This window comes from Cryptomeria japonica, chromosome 5 (genome assembly GCF_030272615.1).
Source record: "Cryptomeria japonica chromosome 5, Sugi_1.0, whole genome shotgun sequence".
Lineage (NCBI taxonomy): Eukaryota > Viridiplantae > Streptophyta > Pinopsida > Cupressales > Cupressaceae > Cryptomeria > Cryptomeria japonica.
In genome coordinates, this window is record NC_081409.1 from 780,900,326 (window position 1) to 780,917,944 (window position 17,619).

The 17,619-nt window shown below is 36.1% G+C and overlaps 1 protein-coding gene across 2 annotated transcripts; it reads right to left on the reverse strand.

Moving 5' to 3' along the window:
• Positions 1-5,282: 5,282 nt before the first annotated feature.
• LOC131050750 (methylesterase 17) lies at positions 5,283-7,619 on the reverse strand. Of its 2 annotated transcripts, none has more exons than XM_057985009.2 (4): positions 7,095-7,619; positions 6,719-6,859; positions 5,851-5,976; positions 5,283-5,733 (listed from the first exon to the last, which is right to left on the reverse strand). In XM_057985009.2, exons 1-4 carry the CDS (start codon positions 7,251-7,253, stop codon positions 5,458-5,460), a joined length of 702 nt encoding a protein of 233 aa, XP_057840992.1. In that variant the 5' UTR covers positions 7,254-7,619; the 3' UTR covers positions 5,283-5,457. The 2 variants fall into 2 exon arrangements, with proteins under 2 accessions (XP_057840992.1, XP_057840991.1); XM_057985008.2 differs by having other exon boundaries at positions 6,972-7,608.
• Between the last annotated feature and the right edge of the window lie 10,000 nt (positions 7,620-17,619).

Consider the following 17,619-nt stretch of genomic DNA (forward strand, 5'->3'; position numbering starts at 1 on the left):
GCAATTCAGAGTCATCCGACATCTAAATGCCATGAACTCTAGGAGATAGGGTGTCATCCCTTAGGAGGTAGAATAGGGCATCTGAGGCAATAACAAACAGAGCAGGGGAAAGAGGGCAACCCTGCCTAATAGATCTCTAAAGAGGAATAGGTAGAGAGAGAGTCCCATTAATTTCAATCAGGGAAGAGGCATCTTTGAGGAGGATTTGAATATAATTATAGAATTCGCTAGGGAAGGATTTGAGCATCATGAGGATGAAGTCCCATTCCACCTTGTCATAGGTTTTCTCAAAGTCAACAAGGAACATGGAAGTATCTTTAATAGAGATCTTGGCCCATTCCATAGATTCCTAGCTAGTGACAAGATTCTCCAAGATATACCTACCTTTAATGAATCCTGTTTGGGTAGAGCAGATGAACTTGGGAAGAATTTTCTCAAGGCGAGAAGCTAGGGCTTTGGCCAGGATTTTATAGGAGACATTAAGGAGGGTAATTGGCCTCCAGTTTTTTATGAGGGCTTTGTCCCCATATTTTGGGATAAGTTTAACAATGCCCCTATTGATGGACTCCCCAAGGGCGCCATTGTCAAGTGCTTCACTGTATATATGTCATAGAGGTCTTTGGTGACCCAATCAATATTGGTTTTGTAAAATTCAACAGGGAGTCCATCAAGGCCTGGGGCCTTATTATCCTTGATAGCCTTAATGGCATCAACAATTTCTTCCATAGACATTTTGGTCTTGTGAAGGAGAGCTTCTTTCTCAGAGATCCTTTTTGGGATAATGCTACTACATATGTTTCTAGCATCTTTCGAAGCTTCATTGTCCTTCGAGGTAAAGAGAGTCTTATAAAACATTTCAAAAGCATCTTTGATATCATTGATATTCAGGAGTTCCTTGTCCTCTACTATGATTCTGTCAATTTTTTCTCTGTTTTGTTTTTGTTTAAGAAGGTTGAAGGAAACTTTGGAGCCTTTGTCTCCAAATTTGAGCTAGTGATTACGGGCTCTAATGAAGGCACCCCTGATTTTGATCTGTTGATGTTTCCTAAGGATGTCTCTAGCCTGAGAGACCCGTTTCACCAAGGTAGAGGAGGAAGGTTGTAATTGTATTTCATGTTCCAGAGAGTGGAGTTGATTAGTGAGAGTTTTTTCCAGAGATTTGTAATCCTTGGCTTTCTTCTGGCCAATAGTTTGGAATATTTTTTGCCAAGAGGAGATGTTCCTATTCCATCTGCGGGTGGGGGATTGGGGGTGTTGAGTTTACATGTTAAAGAGTCTAACCATATTAATGGCAACTAGGGGATCCTTATCTTTCAACAGGGAGGTGTTGAGGATAAACTTGTTATTGCAAGGATTGTTGTTGGAGATGGAGTTCCTAGTATTGATGATAGCTATGATAGGGAAATGATTGGATAAGGTCATCAACAAAACAACCACCTGGTTCCCCAAGTGGTTAGGGGAAAAGGAGAAGTAGTCTTTATTAACATAGAACCTGTCTAATCTGGAGTAGATTCGACTAGGGCCTTTCTGAAAGTTGCACCAAGTGTACCATAGGGCAGAGGTTTCAAATTTGCTGCCCTCAAGGGGGTCAAATAACTGCATGCGTTGCTTGAACCTATCCCAATGAGGTTTCTCTTGGCATTTCCATTCGAAGGGAATACCCTCGGCCTTATCATCTTGGTTTTCAATCATGTTAAAGTCTCCAGCCATGACCCAAGGGATACTCGGGAGGGAGGCCAGACAATTCTAGAGGGATACTCTTTCCCTGTAATCATTAGGTGCATATATAGAACATACACCAAAACAAGAGCCTCTAATATCCAGGGTAGCCCAGGCCACTCTATTACATGGGGAGACGCCCTTATCCCTAATGTAATTTGCCCACTTATGGTTAATGAGAAGACCAACTCCACCCTTTCCCTTAGGATGATTGGTACATATTTTGATTGCATCTCTCCAAATGAAGTCAAGCGTAGTGTCAAGAGAGAATTCAACAACTTTAAGCTCATGGAGCATTACAAAGTCTATTTTTTTTATGATAGTTCAGAAACCTTTTAATAACAAACTTCCTATCAGGCGATTCCAAGCCTCTAATATTCCATGAGATGTATTTCATGAGAGAAGGGGATTAAGAGGGACTGTTGGGGAGACCATTTGGTCTCCAGACTTTTTCTTATTCTTGGAACCAACAGGTCTACCTTTCTTTTTAGCCATGGAGGATCCTTTCATGAGGTCATCGTCATCCTCACTAAACTCAGTTAGCTCATTCTGACCATCTCCATTTTCTTCAGTGTTTGACCCAGACACTTGGGAGCCTGGAAAGCCAAGGAGCATGGAGCTAGACTTAATGTCTTCTAATCCCTTATTAGCATATATAACTTCAATGACATGGCTGTCCTCTATCTCATTGAGCCTAGATGATGTTGCGGGGTTGGTGGTGTTAACATCAGGGGTAATCCCTACAACTAATGTGGATTCAGGTCATTTGGGAGTCCCAGACCTGAGCATCATTTTCTCAGGATTATCACTCATGCTAGCATCACCAGCACCACGATCAGATTTTTCCAAATTTTTAACCAAGGAATTGGTCAGGGTCTGAGAAGCAGTTGAAATGTCATCATTCATAGGGATGGGGTACTTGCTAGTGGTTGCCAATTGATTGGCATTTTGATCACCAACACGGATTTGATTTAAGGTGAGTTGATGGGCATTTTTACATCTTCGCTTTCTTGATGTAACTGTTTGAAAACAGTCAGAAGGCGAGCTCTCAAGAATTTTGGAGGGAACGGAAACAGGGTTGTGGGGTTCGGATATCAAGGTAGTGGTGTCAACATTCATTTGACTTAATCCAACAGGGTTGAGGCTAGGAGCCGAGTTTAAGGTGGGATCATTTTTAGGGTTAGCATCTTCGCTAACAGAATGAAGGTTACTTGGGTTTGGGATCGATTCCTTATCGGTGCTAGGGTTTTCAGATGTTCCTGCTAGATTAATGTTGTTCTTTTGCTTCCCGCGGTTACTAATTGGGCAATTCTTTCGAAGATGCCCTTCTTTTTTGTAAAGAAAACAGACATTTAATCCTCCAAGTATTTCAACAGGGCAAACAAAAGTATCCTCATTGATATTAAGGGTTAGAAACGGGGGGATGTCGATCCCAGGTTTAATAGAGATGAGTATTCTTGCATCAAGGTTGGGCACCAAGCGTGTTGTTTCATCAACCGGGATTATTTTCCCAAATGGCTCCAATAGCTGGGGAAGAAAATGCCAGAGGAAGGGAGGGACATCCTTAAGAATGACCCACCTAGGGCATGATAGCGCAAGAACTTCCTCATTAACCGCCTCCGAAGACCAGGCTAGGGCACGAAAAGAGGTGTTCCCGACCATCCAATATTGCCATTTGAGGATTTCAATCTGAGACTCATGATTGTTAAAAAAAATAATATAAAAACCTTTCTGCACTTGCCTACAGAATGAAATCCTAAGCTCTAATTTCAAATTCCAGAGATTATGAAACCAGTCATCTAAGAATTTTCTAGGCAGGCATTTCTCAATATCAACACAAGCAAAGAAAATGGTAGTATCGCTTAACCTAGATTTTTCTGAAGCAATTTCTTTCAACATTTCATTGTTTGGCGAAATGCAAAAGGAGTTCAAGAGAATGGTAGGGCTCTTACCTTCCTGACTGGGTTGTTCACCTGTTGGAGTCTTGAGAAATCGTGCACTAGGGTGGACTCCATTAGCGGGCAGAGCAACGGTCTCAACAAAGGTTTTTTTTCGGGTTGAATGAGCCTACTTGGCAGGGCTAGAGGAACTAATGGCACCGCCATCCGATTTTGGCTCCATTGGGAGCCACAGAAGGGTCACACGAGCGACCAGGGAGACGTGATTACTAGTTAGGTTGAAATGCGAACAGAGTACATTCAAGCACCAAACAAAATTAAACGAAGTAAATGCAAGCAGTAAATGAAAACACGGAGAGAAGAGAGCAAACTGCGTGGAGGAGATTATCTCCTCCACATCATCGCAGAGGTGGCCACGTCACTCATCGCAGGCGTTTGCAGTTCCTCTCGAAAACTTCACAGTCTGAAACTTTGCCTTTTTAGCATTTTTAGATCATAATTGACCCATTTGTGCACCTTTATTGGTAACGAGAGGGCACAACTATGAAACATTTGTACATAAGTATTGACATTTTTAAGTGCATGGTTATTGGAGCATCTTTAAGCAAGGTGTAGGTGACACTTTGAAATGTGTACTTTTTGACCCTTATGTGCATAACGGATCCCACAACGTGCATCCTTACTACCTAATATCTAAAATGGAATGGCTATGGGGGCGAAAATTTGCACCCCATAGTGTATTTACAAATACACTATAAGAGTGCAAATTTTCGCCTCGCCAGCTAAAACAATAGCTACAAGAAAAAAAAATTGTTAATATAAGATATACGATTTTAGATCTGTAAATATGAAAAATAGCTACAATAACTGCTGATACGCTTCCCCTAATACCAGGGAAGATAACGGAGATGGAAAGTAAGCCGAAAGCACCTAAAGTCGTCAAGCACTAAGGGAAGAAATCATGAACAATCACAGAAAGCCAACCCTGCCATGACAGCACAAACATTGCACTTCACGTGCGTTATTTTATAGTTGGTAGCACAATATCAATTATGAGCACACCAAGGGATATTGTGGTCTTATCATTATCAGAAAGACTGCTCAAACTTAGTTAGTGACCCATTTTGACTCTCAACAATCATGAAAGCACAACCCATTCTTTTTACGGTAAAGTTCCTTTTCAATGGAACAAGGATGCACCCACATCATTAGAATATGATAAGAAAAAGCATTTTGATATAGTTAAATTTATATTCTCATTATTGGCTGATGAAAATAGCAAAAAAATGTTATAATAAGAGAGCCTGAACATTACTTTTGTATTGGACAATACTGAAGAAAAGCAGTTTTGAGTAGTTAATCCAAGTCCAAGAGGCCAATTATCTATTTTATTTAACACCTGCATTCTTAATCAAAAAGTGTAACCAACTATTACCACTTACAATGCAACCAACTATACAGGAGATTGGGACAGGAGATTGGGGAAACTCATGTAGCAAAGCCAGCATATGCTCAGATCTATCATACATAGATAGATTAAGTGCAGTTCTGTCTAATACCTAGAGCTTTAGAGCTTTCTAGTATCTTCAATATAGATAAATCACGATCATGATCTTATAACACTATAATCTGATCTCAAACGTTAATTCAAACTAATACACAATCTAATCCAAAAAAAATGTTTGTTAAAGTCTGATAACACCTACAAATCTGATATCATTAAAACACACACCCAACGAAGGTACATACCATCAATAGGGTGGTATATGCTGCATACATTATGTGAATGCAGTACACACATATATTAGAATTCTCGCTTGAATAGAACTACAGCAATCAATCATGGGAAAAGCTGGGCAATTTGAAGCAGGTGTGTATGGAGTTCCAGAGGTGAAGAGAAGAAAGGACTGTGATCAGTATCCATGCTTAGGACATTGTCAGGAGGCCATAGTTTGATCATGGCCTCCTGTTTTTCTAATAAAATTACTCTGTCCTGCAATGTTTTCATGTAAACTCTTGGAACCTTCAGGAATTCGTCTGACTCTTCATGAAATTTGGCTGTCTGGAATGCCAATAGTGGTGCTGGTCTTATGAGGAGTGAAGCCAGAGCTGCATCCTGAAAAATTGAATAAGATATTGAATACCCATCAGTAATTTCACTTAAACAGACAGGCTACTGTGTTTTTCGGACAAACAAACAATGAGGTTTTAGACATGTAAATTTGATTTATACCTCGGGAGGGCTGAGTTGATAGAGGGTTTCTCTTTGGAATTCTGGGATGATTTTAGAAGTTGTTGGGGGATGCTCTGGACCAAGACCATGGTGGAATTCACTCACTTTCAACAAGTCTGGAACTCCCTGCAGCATAAATTTAAGGAGTTAATACTCATCATTTCAATTAGATATACCTGTAAATGGACTTGAAGCCTTAGCTTCATTTTCTATAAATGAAAAGCAGATGGGCGAATTTGCATAGCTCAATATGGTTTATAGAATAACAAAACCAAAGTTGTTCTCAATACTAATATGGGAAGCTTCAGAACAATTGCTGCCTTTCTTATATGCTTATATGACCATTAGCACACCATATACAGCATATCATAATTTGACAGATCTTTCATGCCCATTAGCTTATAGGCTTACACCATGTAGGATTCTCAGATTGAACTCAATTTCTGCAATATACTCAGAACAATTAGTTTGGGTTAATAGCAATGTAATGATATTCATTTTTGCAGGGCCCTAAGAATTATGAGAGGAATTCCCAACTCAAAAAGAAGCTTGTTCTCAATTTCTATGAATTGCAAATTACCCAACTGTAATAATCAAACAACTTTACATGAAACTATGCCAAATTCTTGTAGGATAAATTGAGGTGGGTATCACAATCAGCACAATTGATCATGAATTAGTAATAAAAATCTCAATAAATCTATTGTCCTCATCTATATAGTGTTTCTACTGAATTGAACCACCTGATTACCATAAACAGGAGAGGCTTTATTTTCTTTAAAGAAAATAGATAAATATATCTCTCTAGGATTTTGCTTTATAAAAATGCATGTAAGAGACAATTAATATGTAGGAATGTAGAACAAACCAGCTGAACATCTTGCTCTGAGAAAAACCCACTTGGCAGCATTGTTGCAGCAATAAAAACTGCAACTGCAATCTTATAACCAAACACATGGATTGCATGGCTCAAGCTTAGCCCTCCTGCACTGTGACCAACTAGCACAACCTGACCAAATTCATAAAATTAAAACAACACCCATATAATCAATACAGCTAATTTGACCACCTCTAGCAAACAAGATCACAAATAGTTGTTCAGTGTTCACTCACAAACAAACCTTTTCAGAGTTGGATATCTGAGCTAAAAAGTTCATAAGAGGTGCATCATAATCTTCAAAAGAAATGATAGAATCGGGATTGACAGGGCTGATGCCTGCCCCTGTAAGATCCAAGACAGTCACCTTATGCCCTGCGTTTTGAAGAAGATGAACAATTTTGTACCAACACCAAGCTCCATGGCCTGCACCATGTATCAGTACAAAGTGGAACTTGCCATGTTTATCATGGCATCCATTTTCCACTGTCATTGGTTTGTCATGGCACTCATTATCCACTGTCATACTTTTTCTCTGATCTTCTTCTCGTGTCAAGGATTTCAATTATATGATATCTTATAGTTTATTCTAACAGATATAAGAAGCAGGCTGTATAGTTACCTCTTTAATTTTACATGTGTCTGCTATGGCTTTGCCAGCTGTAATCACAACTAACTAAACTTTCCCAGATTTAATAAATCAAGCTTCTGTCCTATTGTGGTGTCTCATTGTGGGAGAAGTATATTTTGACTGTTAAAAGATAGAGAATGAAGGGATTCAATAATATAGGTAATCTGGTATTTTTATATGAAGAACAAACATTAAATATGCCCTTAATAAAACAAAGATTTGCAGGCCTCCTAATTAAGTGGCAGATAATATGGTTGGTTGGGTAGTGTATTTGGTCGAACATTTGGTCTCTATGGGATAGTGACCAACAGTTGTGAAGGCCAAATGCCTTGTTAGATACTCTACCACTTTATTTTCAGAAGGGCACTTGACTCTATATAAGGTACACGAAGGCCCAAAAATGTCCATTGTTCTCTGTACATACACAGAATTGTTTCTTTCTGAGGATAAGACCAGACGTTGCATCAATCTGACTCTGAAATAGTGTAGGTAAAACTGTGACCTTGTCATGGGCCATTTTTACAAGGACTGATTGGTTAAGAGCATATTTTTTCAAGGTTGCGTCTTTGACTTGGCTAGTGTAGAGTGTGGTGTTGGTGTGTGACAGTTGTAGATATTGATGGGCATCATCAAACTCTTCAATAGAGATATGGATGAAACATCATTGTTTCATAATCATAATAAATATTTATGGATGTGGTTATTCATTTTTTTTTTTTTTAGGGAGGTCCAGACTTGTTAGCACGACAGTCCAGCAAGGGTATGAAGTCCGCGAGCTGCCAGTCCAGTGAAGGTCTTGGCAAAGTATTTTTTATCCTGGTCTTATCTCTTATGATGTCGGAGCTTTGCACTCAGCAAGACTTGATCCTGGTGGGCTCATTTTGAGCCATTCAACTTCACCAGTAGACCAAGAGCTCATTGACGATGTGGTTATTCTTTACATAAAATGGTGATCTTACAAATGTTTCAATATGCATGACACGATGGATTTTCATTAGATTTTGTGTTTTAACGACATTGTGGAGCGGAATATGAGGATTGGGTGAGTGAAAATCCATCATGTTATGAGAATTTGAATTTGAGTTTTTGTGAGGGTGTCATTTGAGCCATATATTATTTCACAAGATTCTAAATATTGGGTACATTGAATGTATCCCAACAAATATGGAGATGAATTTATCCAATAAAAAAATAAAATGATTATAAATCTTTTGTGATGGGTAAAATTTAAAGTACATGTAATTTAGGATTATAATGTATAAGTACAAATGATTTCAAATCTATTTTGAACTTTGAATATGTTTAAAAGTATGCAATCTTATTGTTATTTAGATTGACTAAGTAATGGGAGGAGATAATTGAAGGTGACATGCATTATGGGAGTGTTTGTATGAATTATGTCAAAAAGGACCCCACTTTATAGGAGTCCTTTGAAGAATTGTCATAATGATCTCATGAGGATTCTTAACAAATTACTTTAGTCAATAGCTTTTTGTCTCTAATTGGAACACATAATATAACCATTCATAGATTTTTTTTGAATTTTTGCTATAGAAATTTTATGATCACTCTTAACAAATTATTTTGTTAGCAAGTTTTGTCATTCAATTGGGATGTACTTAATGATGATGTACTCTAGTTATAGACATATCTACAAATAAATTAATATCATGTTAGGGTCTTAAAATATCACTATGGATAGTTTGACTTGTTTTTGTTTTTTTTTAATCACTAAGGGGCACTTTTTAAGGTGTCAAACGCCAACCCAGTGAATGATGATGTACTCTAGTTTTAGACATATCTACAAATAAATTAATATCATGTTAGGGTCTTAAAATATCACTATGGATAGTTTGACTTTTTTTTTTAATCACTAAGGGGCACTTTTTAAGGTGCCGAACATAGCAGCCCATCAGGGATTTGAACATTGGTAGCAGTTTCACAAAACAAGTATTTTAACTGTTGAACTACATGGGTCACCCCCGATAGTTTGACTTGTTACCAATAAGATTTTTTTATTTTCAAATATGGTTTAACATGATTTCTACTAACCACTTAATCTTTATTAATTGTTTTTAATAGAGTCAACTTTTATACAATGATCCCATGGTTAGACACATATACCACTAGTTCTCAAATCTTAACAGTTGTAAGAAAGACATCAAACACACACAAAATAATTCATCTTTTCTTTGAAAATTGCATAGAATGAATAAACCTTTTCTCAATGTTCACATTTAATTTTTTACATAAAGGACCTTGTAATACTAGAATTTGCATACCCTACAACTTCCTTATTACACCATTTTATTTATTTTAACCCTTAGCCCATGTGTCTGTGTGTGTTTCTTTAACCCCTTTTGCCCACACTATTCCACCCGTAGCCACTTATATCCCCTTTTTAAAGTTGATTTGATAGCCTTGTTCAGACATCATAAGTCTTCCCTTTTAAATTTTTTAGCATAGGCACCTAAAATTGACACAATGTCATTTTATTTTGTCACTCATATGTTCTTGTATAATTAATAATTGACATTTGATTAATTATTTGATATTTTTATTTTTGATTTAATAATACTTTATTATTTAATTAATGAAACCACTATTAATTCAATTTTATTCCTACAACCTAATCTTTATTTTTTCATTTCTATATGGTCTACCTTAGATAAATAAATGCAAGCATTTATTTATGATCTTATATGAATCTAGGATGGGTGGTGTGTACAAATCCAATGATGAAAAATATTGGAAATCAAAATTTCAAGTAGATGTAATCTAGGATTACAATGTATAAGTACAAACAATTCAAATCTATTTTTCACTGTGAATATATATTTTAAGTATGTAACCTTATTTCAATTTAGATTGACTAAGTGATGAGAGGAGACTGATTGGAAGTGACATGCATTATAGAAATCTTTCTAAGCATTATGTCACTAGGGCTCCACTTTATAGGAGTCCTTTGATGAGTCGTCATAATGATCTCATGAGCATTATCAACAAACTACTCTAGTCAACAAGTTATTGACTCTAAGTGGAACACACTACAACCGCTTTTCTTTTGAATTGTTGCTATAGTGATTTATGACCACTATTGACAAATTATTTTGGTTAACGAGTTCTTATTTTTAATTGAGATGTATTACAATTAGGGGGAAGGGTTCGAAGGTGGTGTACTCTATTTTAAGAGGTATCCACAAATAAATCAATATCATATCAGGGTCTTAAAATGTGGATATCTGACTAGTTATCAATATGATTTTTTTCATTCTCAAATACATTCTAACATATTCTACCAACCCCCAAATGTTTATCGAAATTTGTTAATAAAATCAATTTCTACAAAATAGTCCTATAGTTGGACACATATACCACTAGTTCTTGAATATTCATTTGTAGTAAAGGTGTTAGATACACGGAAATCATTCATGTTTTCATTAAAAACTACATGGAATTAATTAAACTTGTCTTACCTTTTGCATTTAATTTTCACAAATAGGACCCTATAATACTAGAATTTACATACCCTACAACTTCCTTATTACACGTCTATTTTTATTTTGACACTTAGCCCATGTGTGTTTGTCTTGTGTTCCTTTACCATATTTTTTCTAGCCTATGCTACTCCTAGCCACTTGTATCCCATTTCTAATGTTGATATGATAGCCTTATTTAGACATCCTAAGGATTCTCATTCATTTTATTATTATTGCTACATATCCTTGAAATCGACACACCATCATTTCAAATTGTCACTTATTATTTCATGTATAATCAAGCATTTGCATTTTATTAATTAATTGACAGTATTTCCAAACTTAATAATAATATTTTTTTTTATTAATGAAAACATATTCATCTACTAGTCATCATTATTCATTTGATTTAATTCATACCACCTAATCTATATTTCTTCATTATTCTATGTCAAGCATATTAGATAAATAAATATAAACATGTATTTACCTAAACCTATACCATCCCATCCAAAAAAGTAAATTATAAATTTAATATTTATTTGATTTTCCTATTCCATGCACATACCATTAAATTAATTAATCAAATCAAATAGGCTCCCTATTTATTTGTACACAATTTTCTCAATAATTAATCAAGGCTTGATTACCCCAAGTTCCTATGTGTGCATTCTTACCATATCATTTGTACACATGGAGTACTTGAGTTATGTAGGATATCTTCACCTAAAAATGTTAATATTTAGATACGAGTCCCCCACTTTATCCAAGACACATTCCTAATCTTTATTCCTCATTGAATATATGAATCCCCTTTAACCTCCACTCCTCACATGCCTTTTGGAGGCTTCTTATGACTCCATAATTTCCAAGATATATTAGTTCTTGATCTTCCCACCACCTCCTAGCTCTCATTTCACATCCCAAAAAAATCTACAAAAACATGTCACTACTATTGGACATTGTTGGTGCTAGGATATGTTGTTGTCATTGATGTCAACATATTCCTGTGATTTATTTCTCTGGTGATTGCGGATTGATTTATTGGGATCATGGTTTGGTGTATGGATTATTTCTAGTTTGACTACATCTTTTTGTATTGGTTTCAGTGATCTGGGAAGCTTAATTGATCATATCATATGATCCGGTTTGCAGTTTGGTTTTTTTATCAATGCTTTGTAGTGCTCGGTATTTCCTTCGGTATATTTTGGTGTGATCAGATCTTGAGCTAATATTTTGGGAGATTGTTTGGGATGTTCTTGTGTATCTTCATTTCAAATGGTTCGTGATTTGGTGCTCCACAGGTTATCTTTCTTCGTGACAGTTGCTTCTATTTGAGTATTCTTGAGGTTTAGATGTTGATCGATGAAGATTTGATAAGTGGTGTTGGTATATCTGTTAGCGATGATTCTAACGTGCTTGTTGGTGTTTCCTAATTATGTCCTATTTGTTTTGATGATCCACATTGATCGTTGTGAGAGTTTTTGGTGATTTTCATGATCCGGTGATATTCTTCATGTTGTGTTGTATTCTTGGTGGTGTAGCGTGTTGTGGTTTGTCTAAGCGAGATTTTCGGTGATGTTGCATGTTTGGAGATTTGATTTAGGTCCATGTTATGTCATGCATATCATTATATTGGTTCGATGGTCGATCCTTGTATCGTGTAATGTAATTTTGTAATTGTGAGTTGAGGGTTTAGCCGACCTTGTTGTCAAGGTTGATGAATTGTATAAATAGCTGATAAAGTTATCAGAGAGTGGTGTATGTGTGAACAAGCGAATTCATCCTTCGGTAGTGTGACTAAGCAGAGTTTTGGAGAGTTGCAGAGAAAACATATGTGCTTAACCAGAAATATCATCAAGCATTAGTAGATGCTATTATTGTAGTTCATTTCTTTGGGATTGTAGTCTGAATCTTGTTGTAAGTCAGTGAGACTTCCCTGAGGGTTGTAGCATTCAAGTGCATTCCCCATTGTAATATTTACACATACTACTATAGAGTATCATTTTATTGTGGGTAGGTTCCCACTATGGTTTTTCCCTTAACTGAGTTTTCCACGTCAAAATCTTGGTGTTGTGTGTTGTGTTATCAATTTGCTTATCTTTGTTGTTGTTGCAGTTTGTTAGATTTGCATTTAAGGTTAAGTGAATGATAATCCGGTGAAAACTGATTCACCCCCCCCCTCCTCTTAGGGTTTTCCTTCATTGTTGTTGCCAACAACTGGTATCAGAGCTAGATTCTTCAGAAGAAGCTTGACCACTTGAACTGATCCAGGATGGAAATTGGAAGTGGAAGTGTTATCTTTAAGAAGGAGAGTCTGAGATTTGATGGAAGTAATTATGCTATATGGAAGAACCAGATGGAGGTGCACTTGAGATGTCTTGGAGAGGATCACTAGAATATTACAAAGAATACCTATTCTATTCCTCTGAATGGACGAATTACTGTTGATGAGATCAAGGAAGCTGAAAATAACATTAGAGCAAAGGAAGCATTGTTGAGTACCCTGATTGTTGTGAGATGACTAATGTAATGGGATTTCAGACTGCACATGAGATCTAGGAGAATCTTGAAACCTTGTATGAAGGAGATAAACAAGTCAAAGTTGCTAAGTTGCAGAGTTTGAAAGGGAAGTATGAGATGCTGAGAATGGGAGAAGATGAGAACATAAATTCCTTTATGGATAAGGTGAATGAACTTGTCCTAGGTATCAGATGTGCTAGTGGAACCCTTGAAGAGGATGAAATTGTTGCTACAATGCTGAGATGATTGCCTCCTTCTTACAAACATAAGGTAGCTTCTATTGATGAGATTTGGAGTGTGACCACTGTGACAAGAGATATGTTGGTTGGAAAGATTGTTGCATTTGAACTGAGCAAGTTTGGTGAATCACATGGAAAGTTTGAAACAACATTTAGAGCTTTTGTATCCGTAAAGAAGAAGTATGAGCCTAAAGAATGCAAAATATCTAGATATGAAAGAGAGAGAAGAGAGATGGAAGAGAAAGAAAGAGAATTGGAGGAGCTTGAAGCATTGATTGACCAAAGATTGCCTAAAGGAGCTGGTAAGTATGATGGAAAATTGCCTCTGAAATGTTTCTCTTGCAATATGATAGGACATTTTGCTTCTAGGTGTCCGGAGAGAATGTCTAAATATGATAGGCATGATAAATTTGATAAGCATGATAGGAATGATAGATATGAGAAGCATGGGAAGTATGATAAGCCTTACGAGCGTAACCAAAAGTATAAGAATCAGAAGAATTGTTATTATTCTACTGATGAAGGTTTTATAGATGAAGAATCAGGAGGAGACAAAGTTGTGTTTATTTCTATTAAAGAAGATGGACTGATACCTATTGATTCCACAAGTTGCACTATTGAGGAGAAAGCTTTGCCTACTAGAGTTGAAGAGAAAGATGAATGAGTGATTGAAAATAGTTGTTCACATCATATGACCGGCAATAAAAGAAAATTTATGAATATGGAAAGGTATGATGGTGGAATAGTAAGATTTGGAGATGGCAAAGCCCGTGTTGATATGTGGTAGAGGTTCTATTTCCTTTGATGGTAAGAATAACATTGATGATGTCTTGTATGTTGAAGGTTTGAAGCATAATATTTTAAGTGTTGGACAAATGGTAGACAAAGGTTATGATTTGCAATTTAAGAATGGAAAATGCAAGATCCTAAATGTCTCTGGTATAGAGATTGCATCAAGAACTAAGACTAAAGGTAATATCTTTCATTTAAATGTTGGTGAGAAAATTTGTTTGATTGCTCAGATTGATGAAAGTTGGTTGTGGCATAGGAGAATGTGTCATGTTAATTTTGACTCAATGATTAAGATTAGATCTACACAAGCTGTTAGAGATTTGCCTAAAATTGTTAAGCTTGCTAATCTGGTATGTAAGGAATGTCAAATGGGAAAGCAAACAAGAATTTCTTTCAAGAGTAAGAAGTATATGTCTGATGGATTGCTAGATCTTGTACATACTAACCTATGTGTACCTACAAATATCAGAAGTGTGTAGGGTGACAGATATTTTATGTTACTAATTGATGATTATTTCAAAATGATGTGGGTTGTCTTTTTGAAGGAGAAATCAAAAGCATTAGATAAATTCAAGATATTCAAAGCAAAGGTTGAGACTGAGACATGATTGAAGGTGAAGTGCTCGAGATTTGATAGAGGAGAATTATACTCTAGTGAGTTTGATTCATTCTATGAGAAGCATGGAATTAGAAGACAAATATCTGCTCCTAGAACCCCACAACAGAAAGGAGTTGCTGGAAGGAAGAACAAGACTATTTTGGATGTTGCAAGGACTACGTTGATTGAAGGGAATGTTATGAAGATCTATTGGAGAGAATTTGTTAGCACTATCATTTACACATTCAACTGAGTACATATAAAAGGTGATACTGGTAAGACTCCTTATGAGCTATGGTTTGGTCATGTTCCTACTATGAGATATTTCAAAATTTTTGGAAGCAAATGTTATATCAAGAGAGATGACGATATAGAAAAGTTTGATGCAAGAATTGATGAAGGAATTTTCTTGGGATATTCAACAAAGAGAAAAGCCTATCGGTGCTACAATAAGAGATTGAGAAAGATAGTGGAAAGTGCAAATGTGAAGCTTGATGAGAATTATGAAAAAGGAGATAAGAGCATGCAGATGTGATGATCAGGATTTTATTTTAACACTAAATCAGACTGAAGAATTGAAGCAGAATGATCCGGTAGAGACTATTAATCCAGATGTTGTTGTTGCTTGTGAAGAGGTGTACAGGAACCTGAAAATCAAAATAATCAGAAGACCCCGAGGTATGTAAGATTGAATCACTCTAAAAATCAGATCATTGTAGATAAAAATAAAGGTGTAATGACTAGAAGAGGTTAGCTGTTGAAGAGGTATGTTAGATTCCTAAAATTGAACCTAAAGATGTTGTTGAAGCTTGTAAAGATGAAAATTGGACGAAATCCATGGAAGAATAATTGGATCAGATTAAAAAGAATAACACATGAGAGACTGTGCCTAGACCTAAAGACAAGAATGTGATTGGTACTAAATGGGTATTTAGGAACAAATTGAATGAAGTCGATGAAGTTGTCAGAAATAAAGAAAGATTGGTATGCAAGGGATATTCACAGAAAGAAGGAATTGATTATGAGAAGACTTTTTCTCTGGTAGCTAGACTTGAAGTTGTTAGACTATTGCTTGCATATGTTGCCTATAAGGATTTCAAGGAATATCATATGGATGTCAAGTCGACGTTCTTGAATGGTGATCTTGAGGAAGAAGTCTACATTGAGAAACCTGATGGATTTTCATTATCAGATGATGGAGACATGGTATGTAGACTGAAGAAAACTCTTTATGGATTGAAACAAGCCCCTAAAGCATGGTATGCTAGTTTGGATAAGTATTTGTTGAAGTTGGGATTTAATAAAGGTACCATTGATTGTAATATATATTTCGGGATTGAGAGTGATAACATTTTGATTGTTGAAGTTTTTGTTGATGATTTTATCTTTGGAGGAGATGATGAATTGAGTATGAAGTTTGCTGGTGATATGCAGAAATAATTTGAGATGTCTATGATAGGAGAGATGAAATTTTTCTTAGGTTTGTAAATTTCACATACTGGAAAGGGTATTTTTATATCTCAAACTAAATATGTGAAGGAATTATTGAAGAAGTTTGGATTAGAAGATTCTAAACTAGTTGGAACTCCTATGGCGACTGGATGTAAATTGTCTAAAAATGATGAATCTCCAAAAGCTAATCAGACCTTGTATAGATCTATGGTTGGTGGACTGCTATACCTAACTCAGACTAGACCTGACATTATTCATGTTGTGTGCATGGCTGCTAGATATCAAGATGATTTGAAAGAGAGTCATGTCACTGTTGTAAAGAGGATATTCAGATACTTGAAAGGAATAGTGGATTATGATTTGTGGTATTCAAGGAATGATGAATTCATGTTATGTGCTTACAATGATGCTAATTGGGTCAGTGATGTTGATGACCAGAAGAGTACCTTTGGTGGTGGTTTCTTTTTGGGTAAGAAATTGGTTTCATGGGAAAGTAAGAAACAAGATTCAGTTTCCCTATCTACTGTTGAAGTTGAATACATTATTGCTGCTAGTAACTGCACTCAAGTAGTTTAGATGAAGCAAATGTTGAAGGATATCAAAGTTATCTATGATGAGCCTATTGTCATATACTGTGATAATTCCAGTGCTATAAATATGTCAAAGAATCCAATGCAACATTCAAAGACCAAACATGTATCAATCAAGTATCATTTCTTGAGAGAAAAATTAGTGGAGAGGAAGTGATGCTGGAGTATGCGTCTACAAAGGAACAAATTGGTGATATTTTCACTAAGACTTTGCTTCCAGATACATTTTTATATTTGACAGACAAGTTAGGGGTATCTACCCCTCCTGATGGGAACTAGATGCATTGAGTTACATCAATCCAGTGGACTTCATAGTCTTATCTTTTTTTCTAGATTGATGAGTTTATGTTGCTTCTCTATTGAAGTAGTATGTTTATGGCTTGACTGGTTATATGTTTTAGGGGGGCGAATCATGATTTGTTTAAAGGGGAGAGTTTGGTTTTCTATTTTGAATACCTTTGTCATTGATGTCAAAGGGGGAGAGAAGCATGTGAAAAATTATTTTATCTACTTAATCTTAGGGGGAGTTTGTTGGAGATGTATTCTTTCTTTGCATTGATTGTTTTTCACATTCATATGTTGTCATCA

Bases quoted from the DNA above. Each gene is read 5' to 3' on its own strand.
- LOC131050750 (XM_057985008.2), bottom strand. From the start codon at position 7,253: ATGACAGTGGATAATGAGTGCCATGACAAACCAATGACAGTGGAAAAT. The intron at 6,860-6,971 runs GTTTGTTTGTGA...GAATTTGGTCAG, and splicing joins AGATATCCAACTCTGAAAAG to GTTGTGCTAGTTGGTCACAG. The intron at 5,734-5,850 runs GTATAAATCAAA...TCAATTTTTCAG, and splicing joins ATCAACTCAGCCCTCCCGAG to GATGCAGCTCTGGCTTCACT.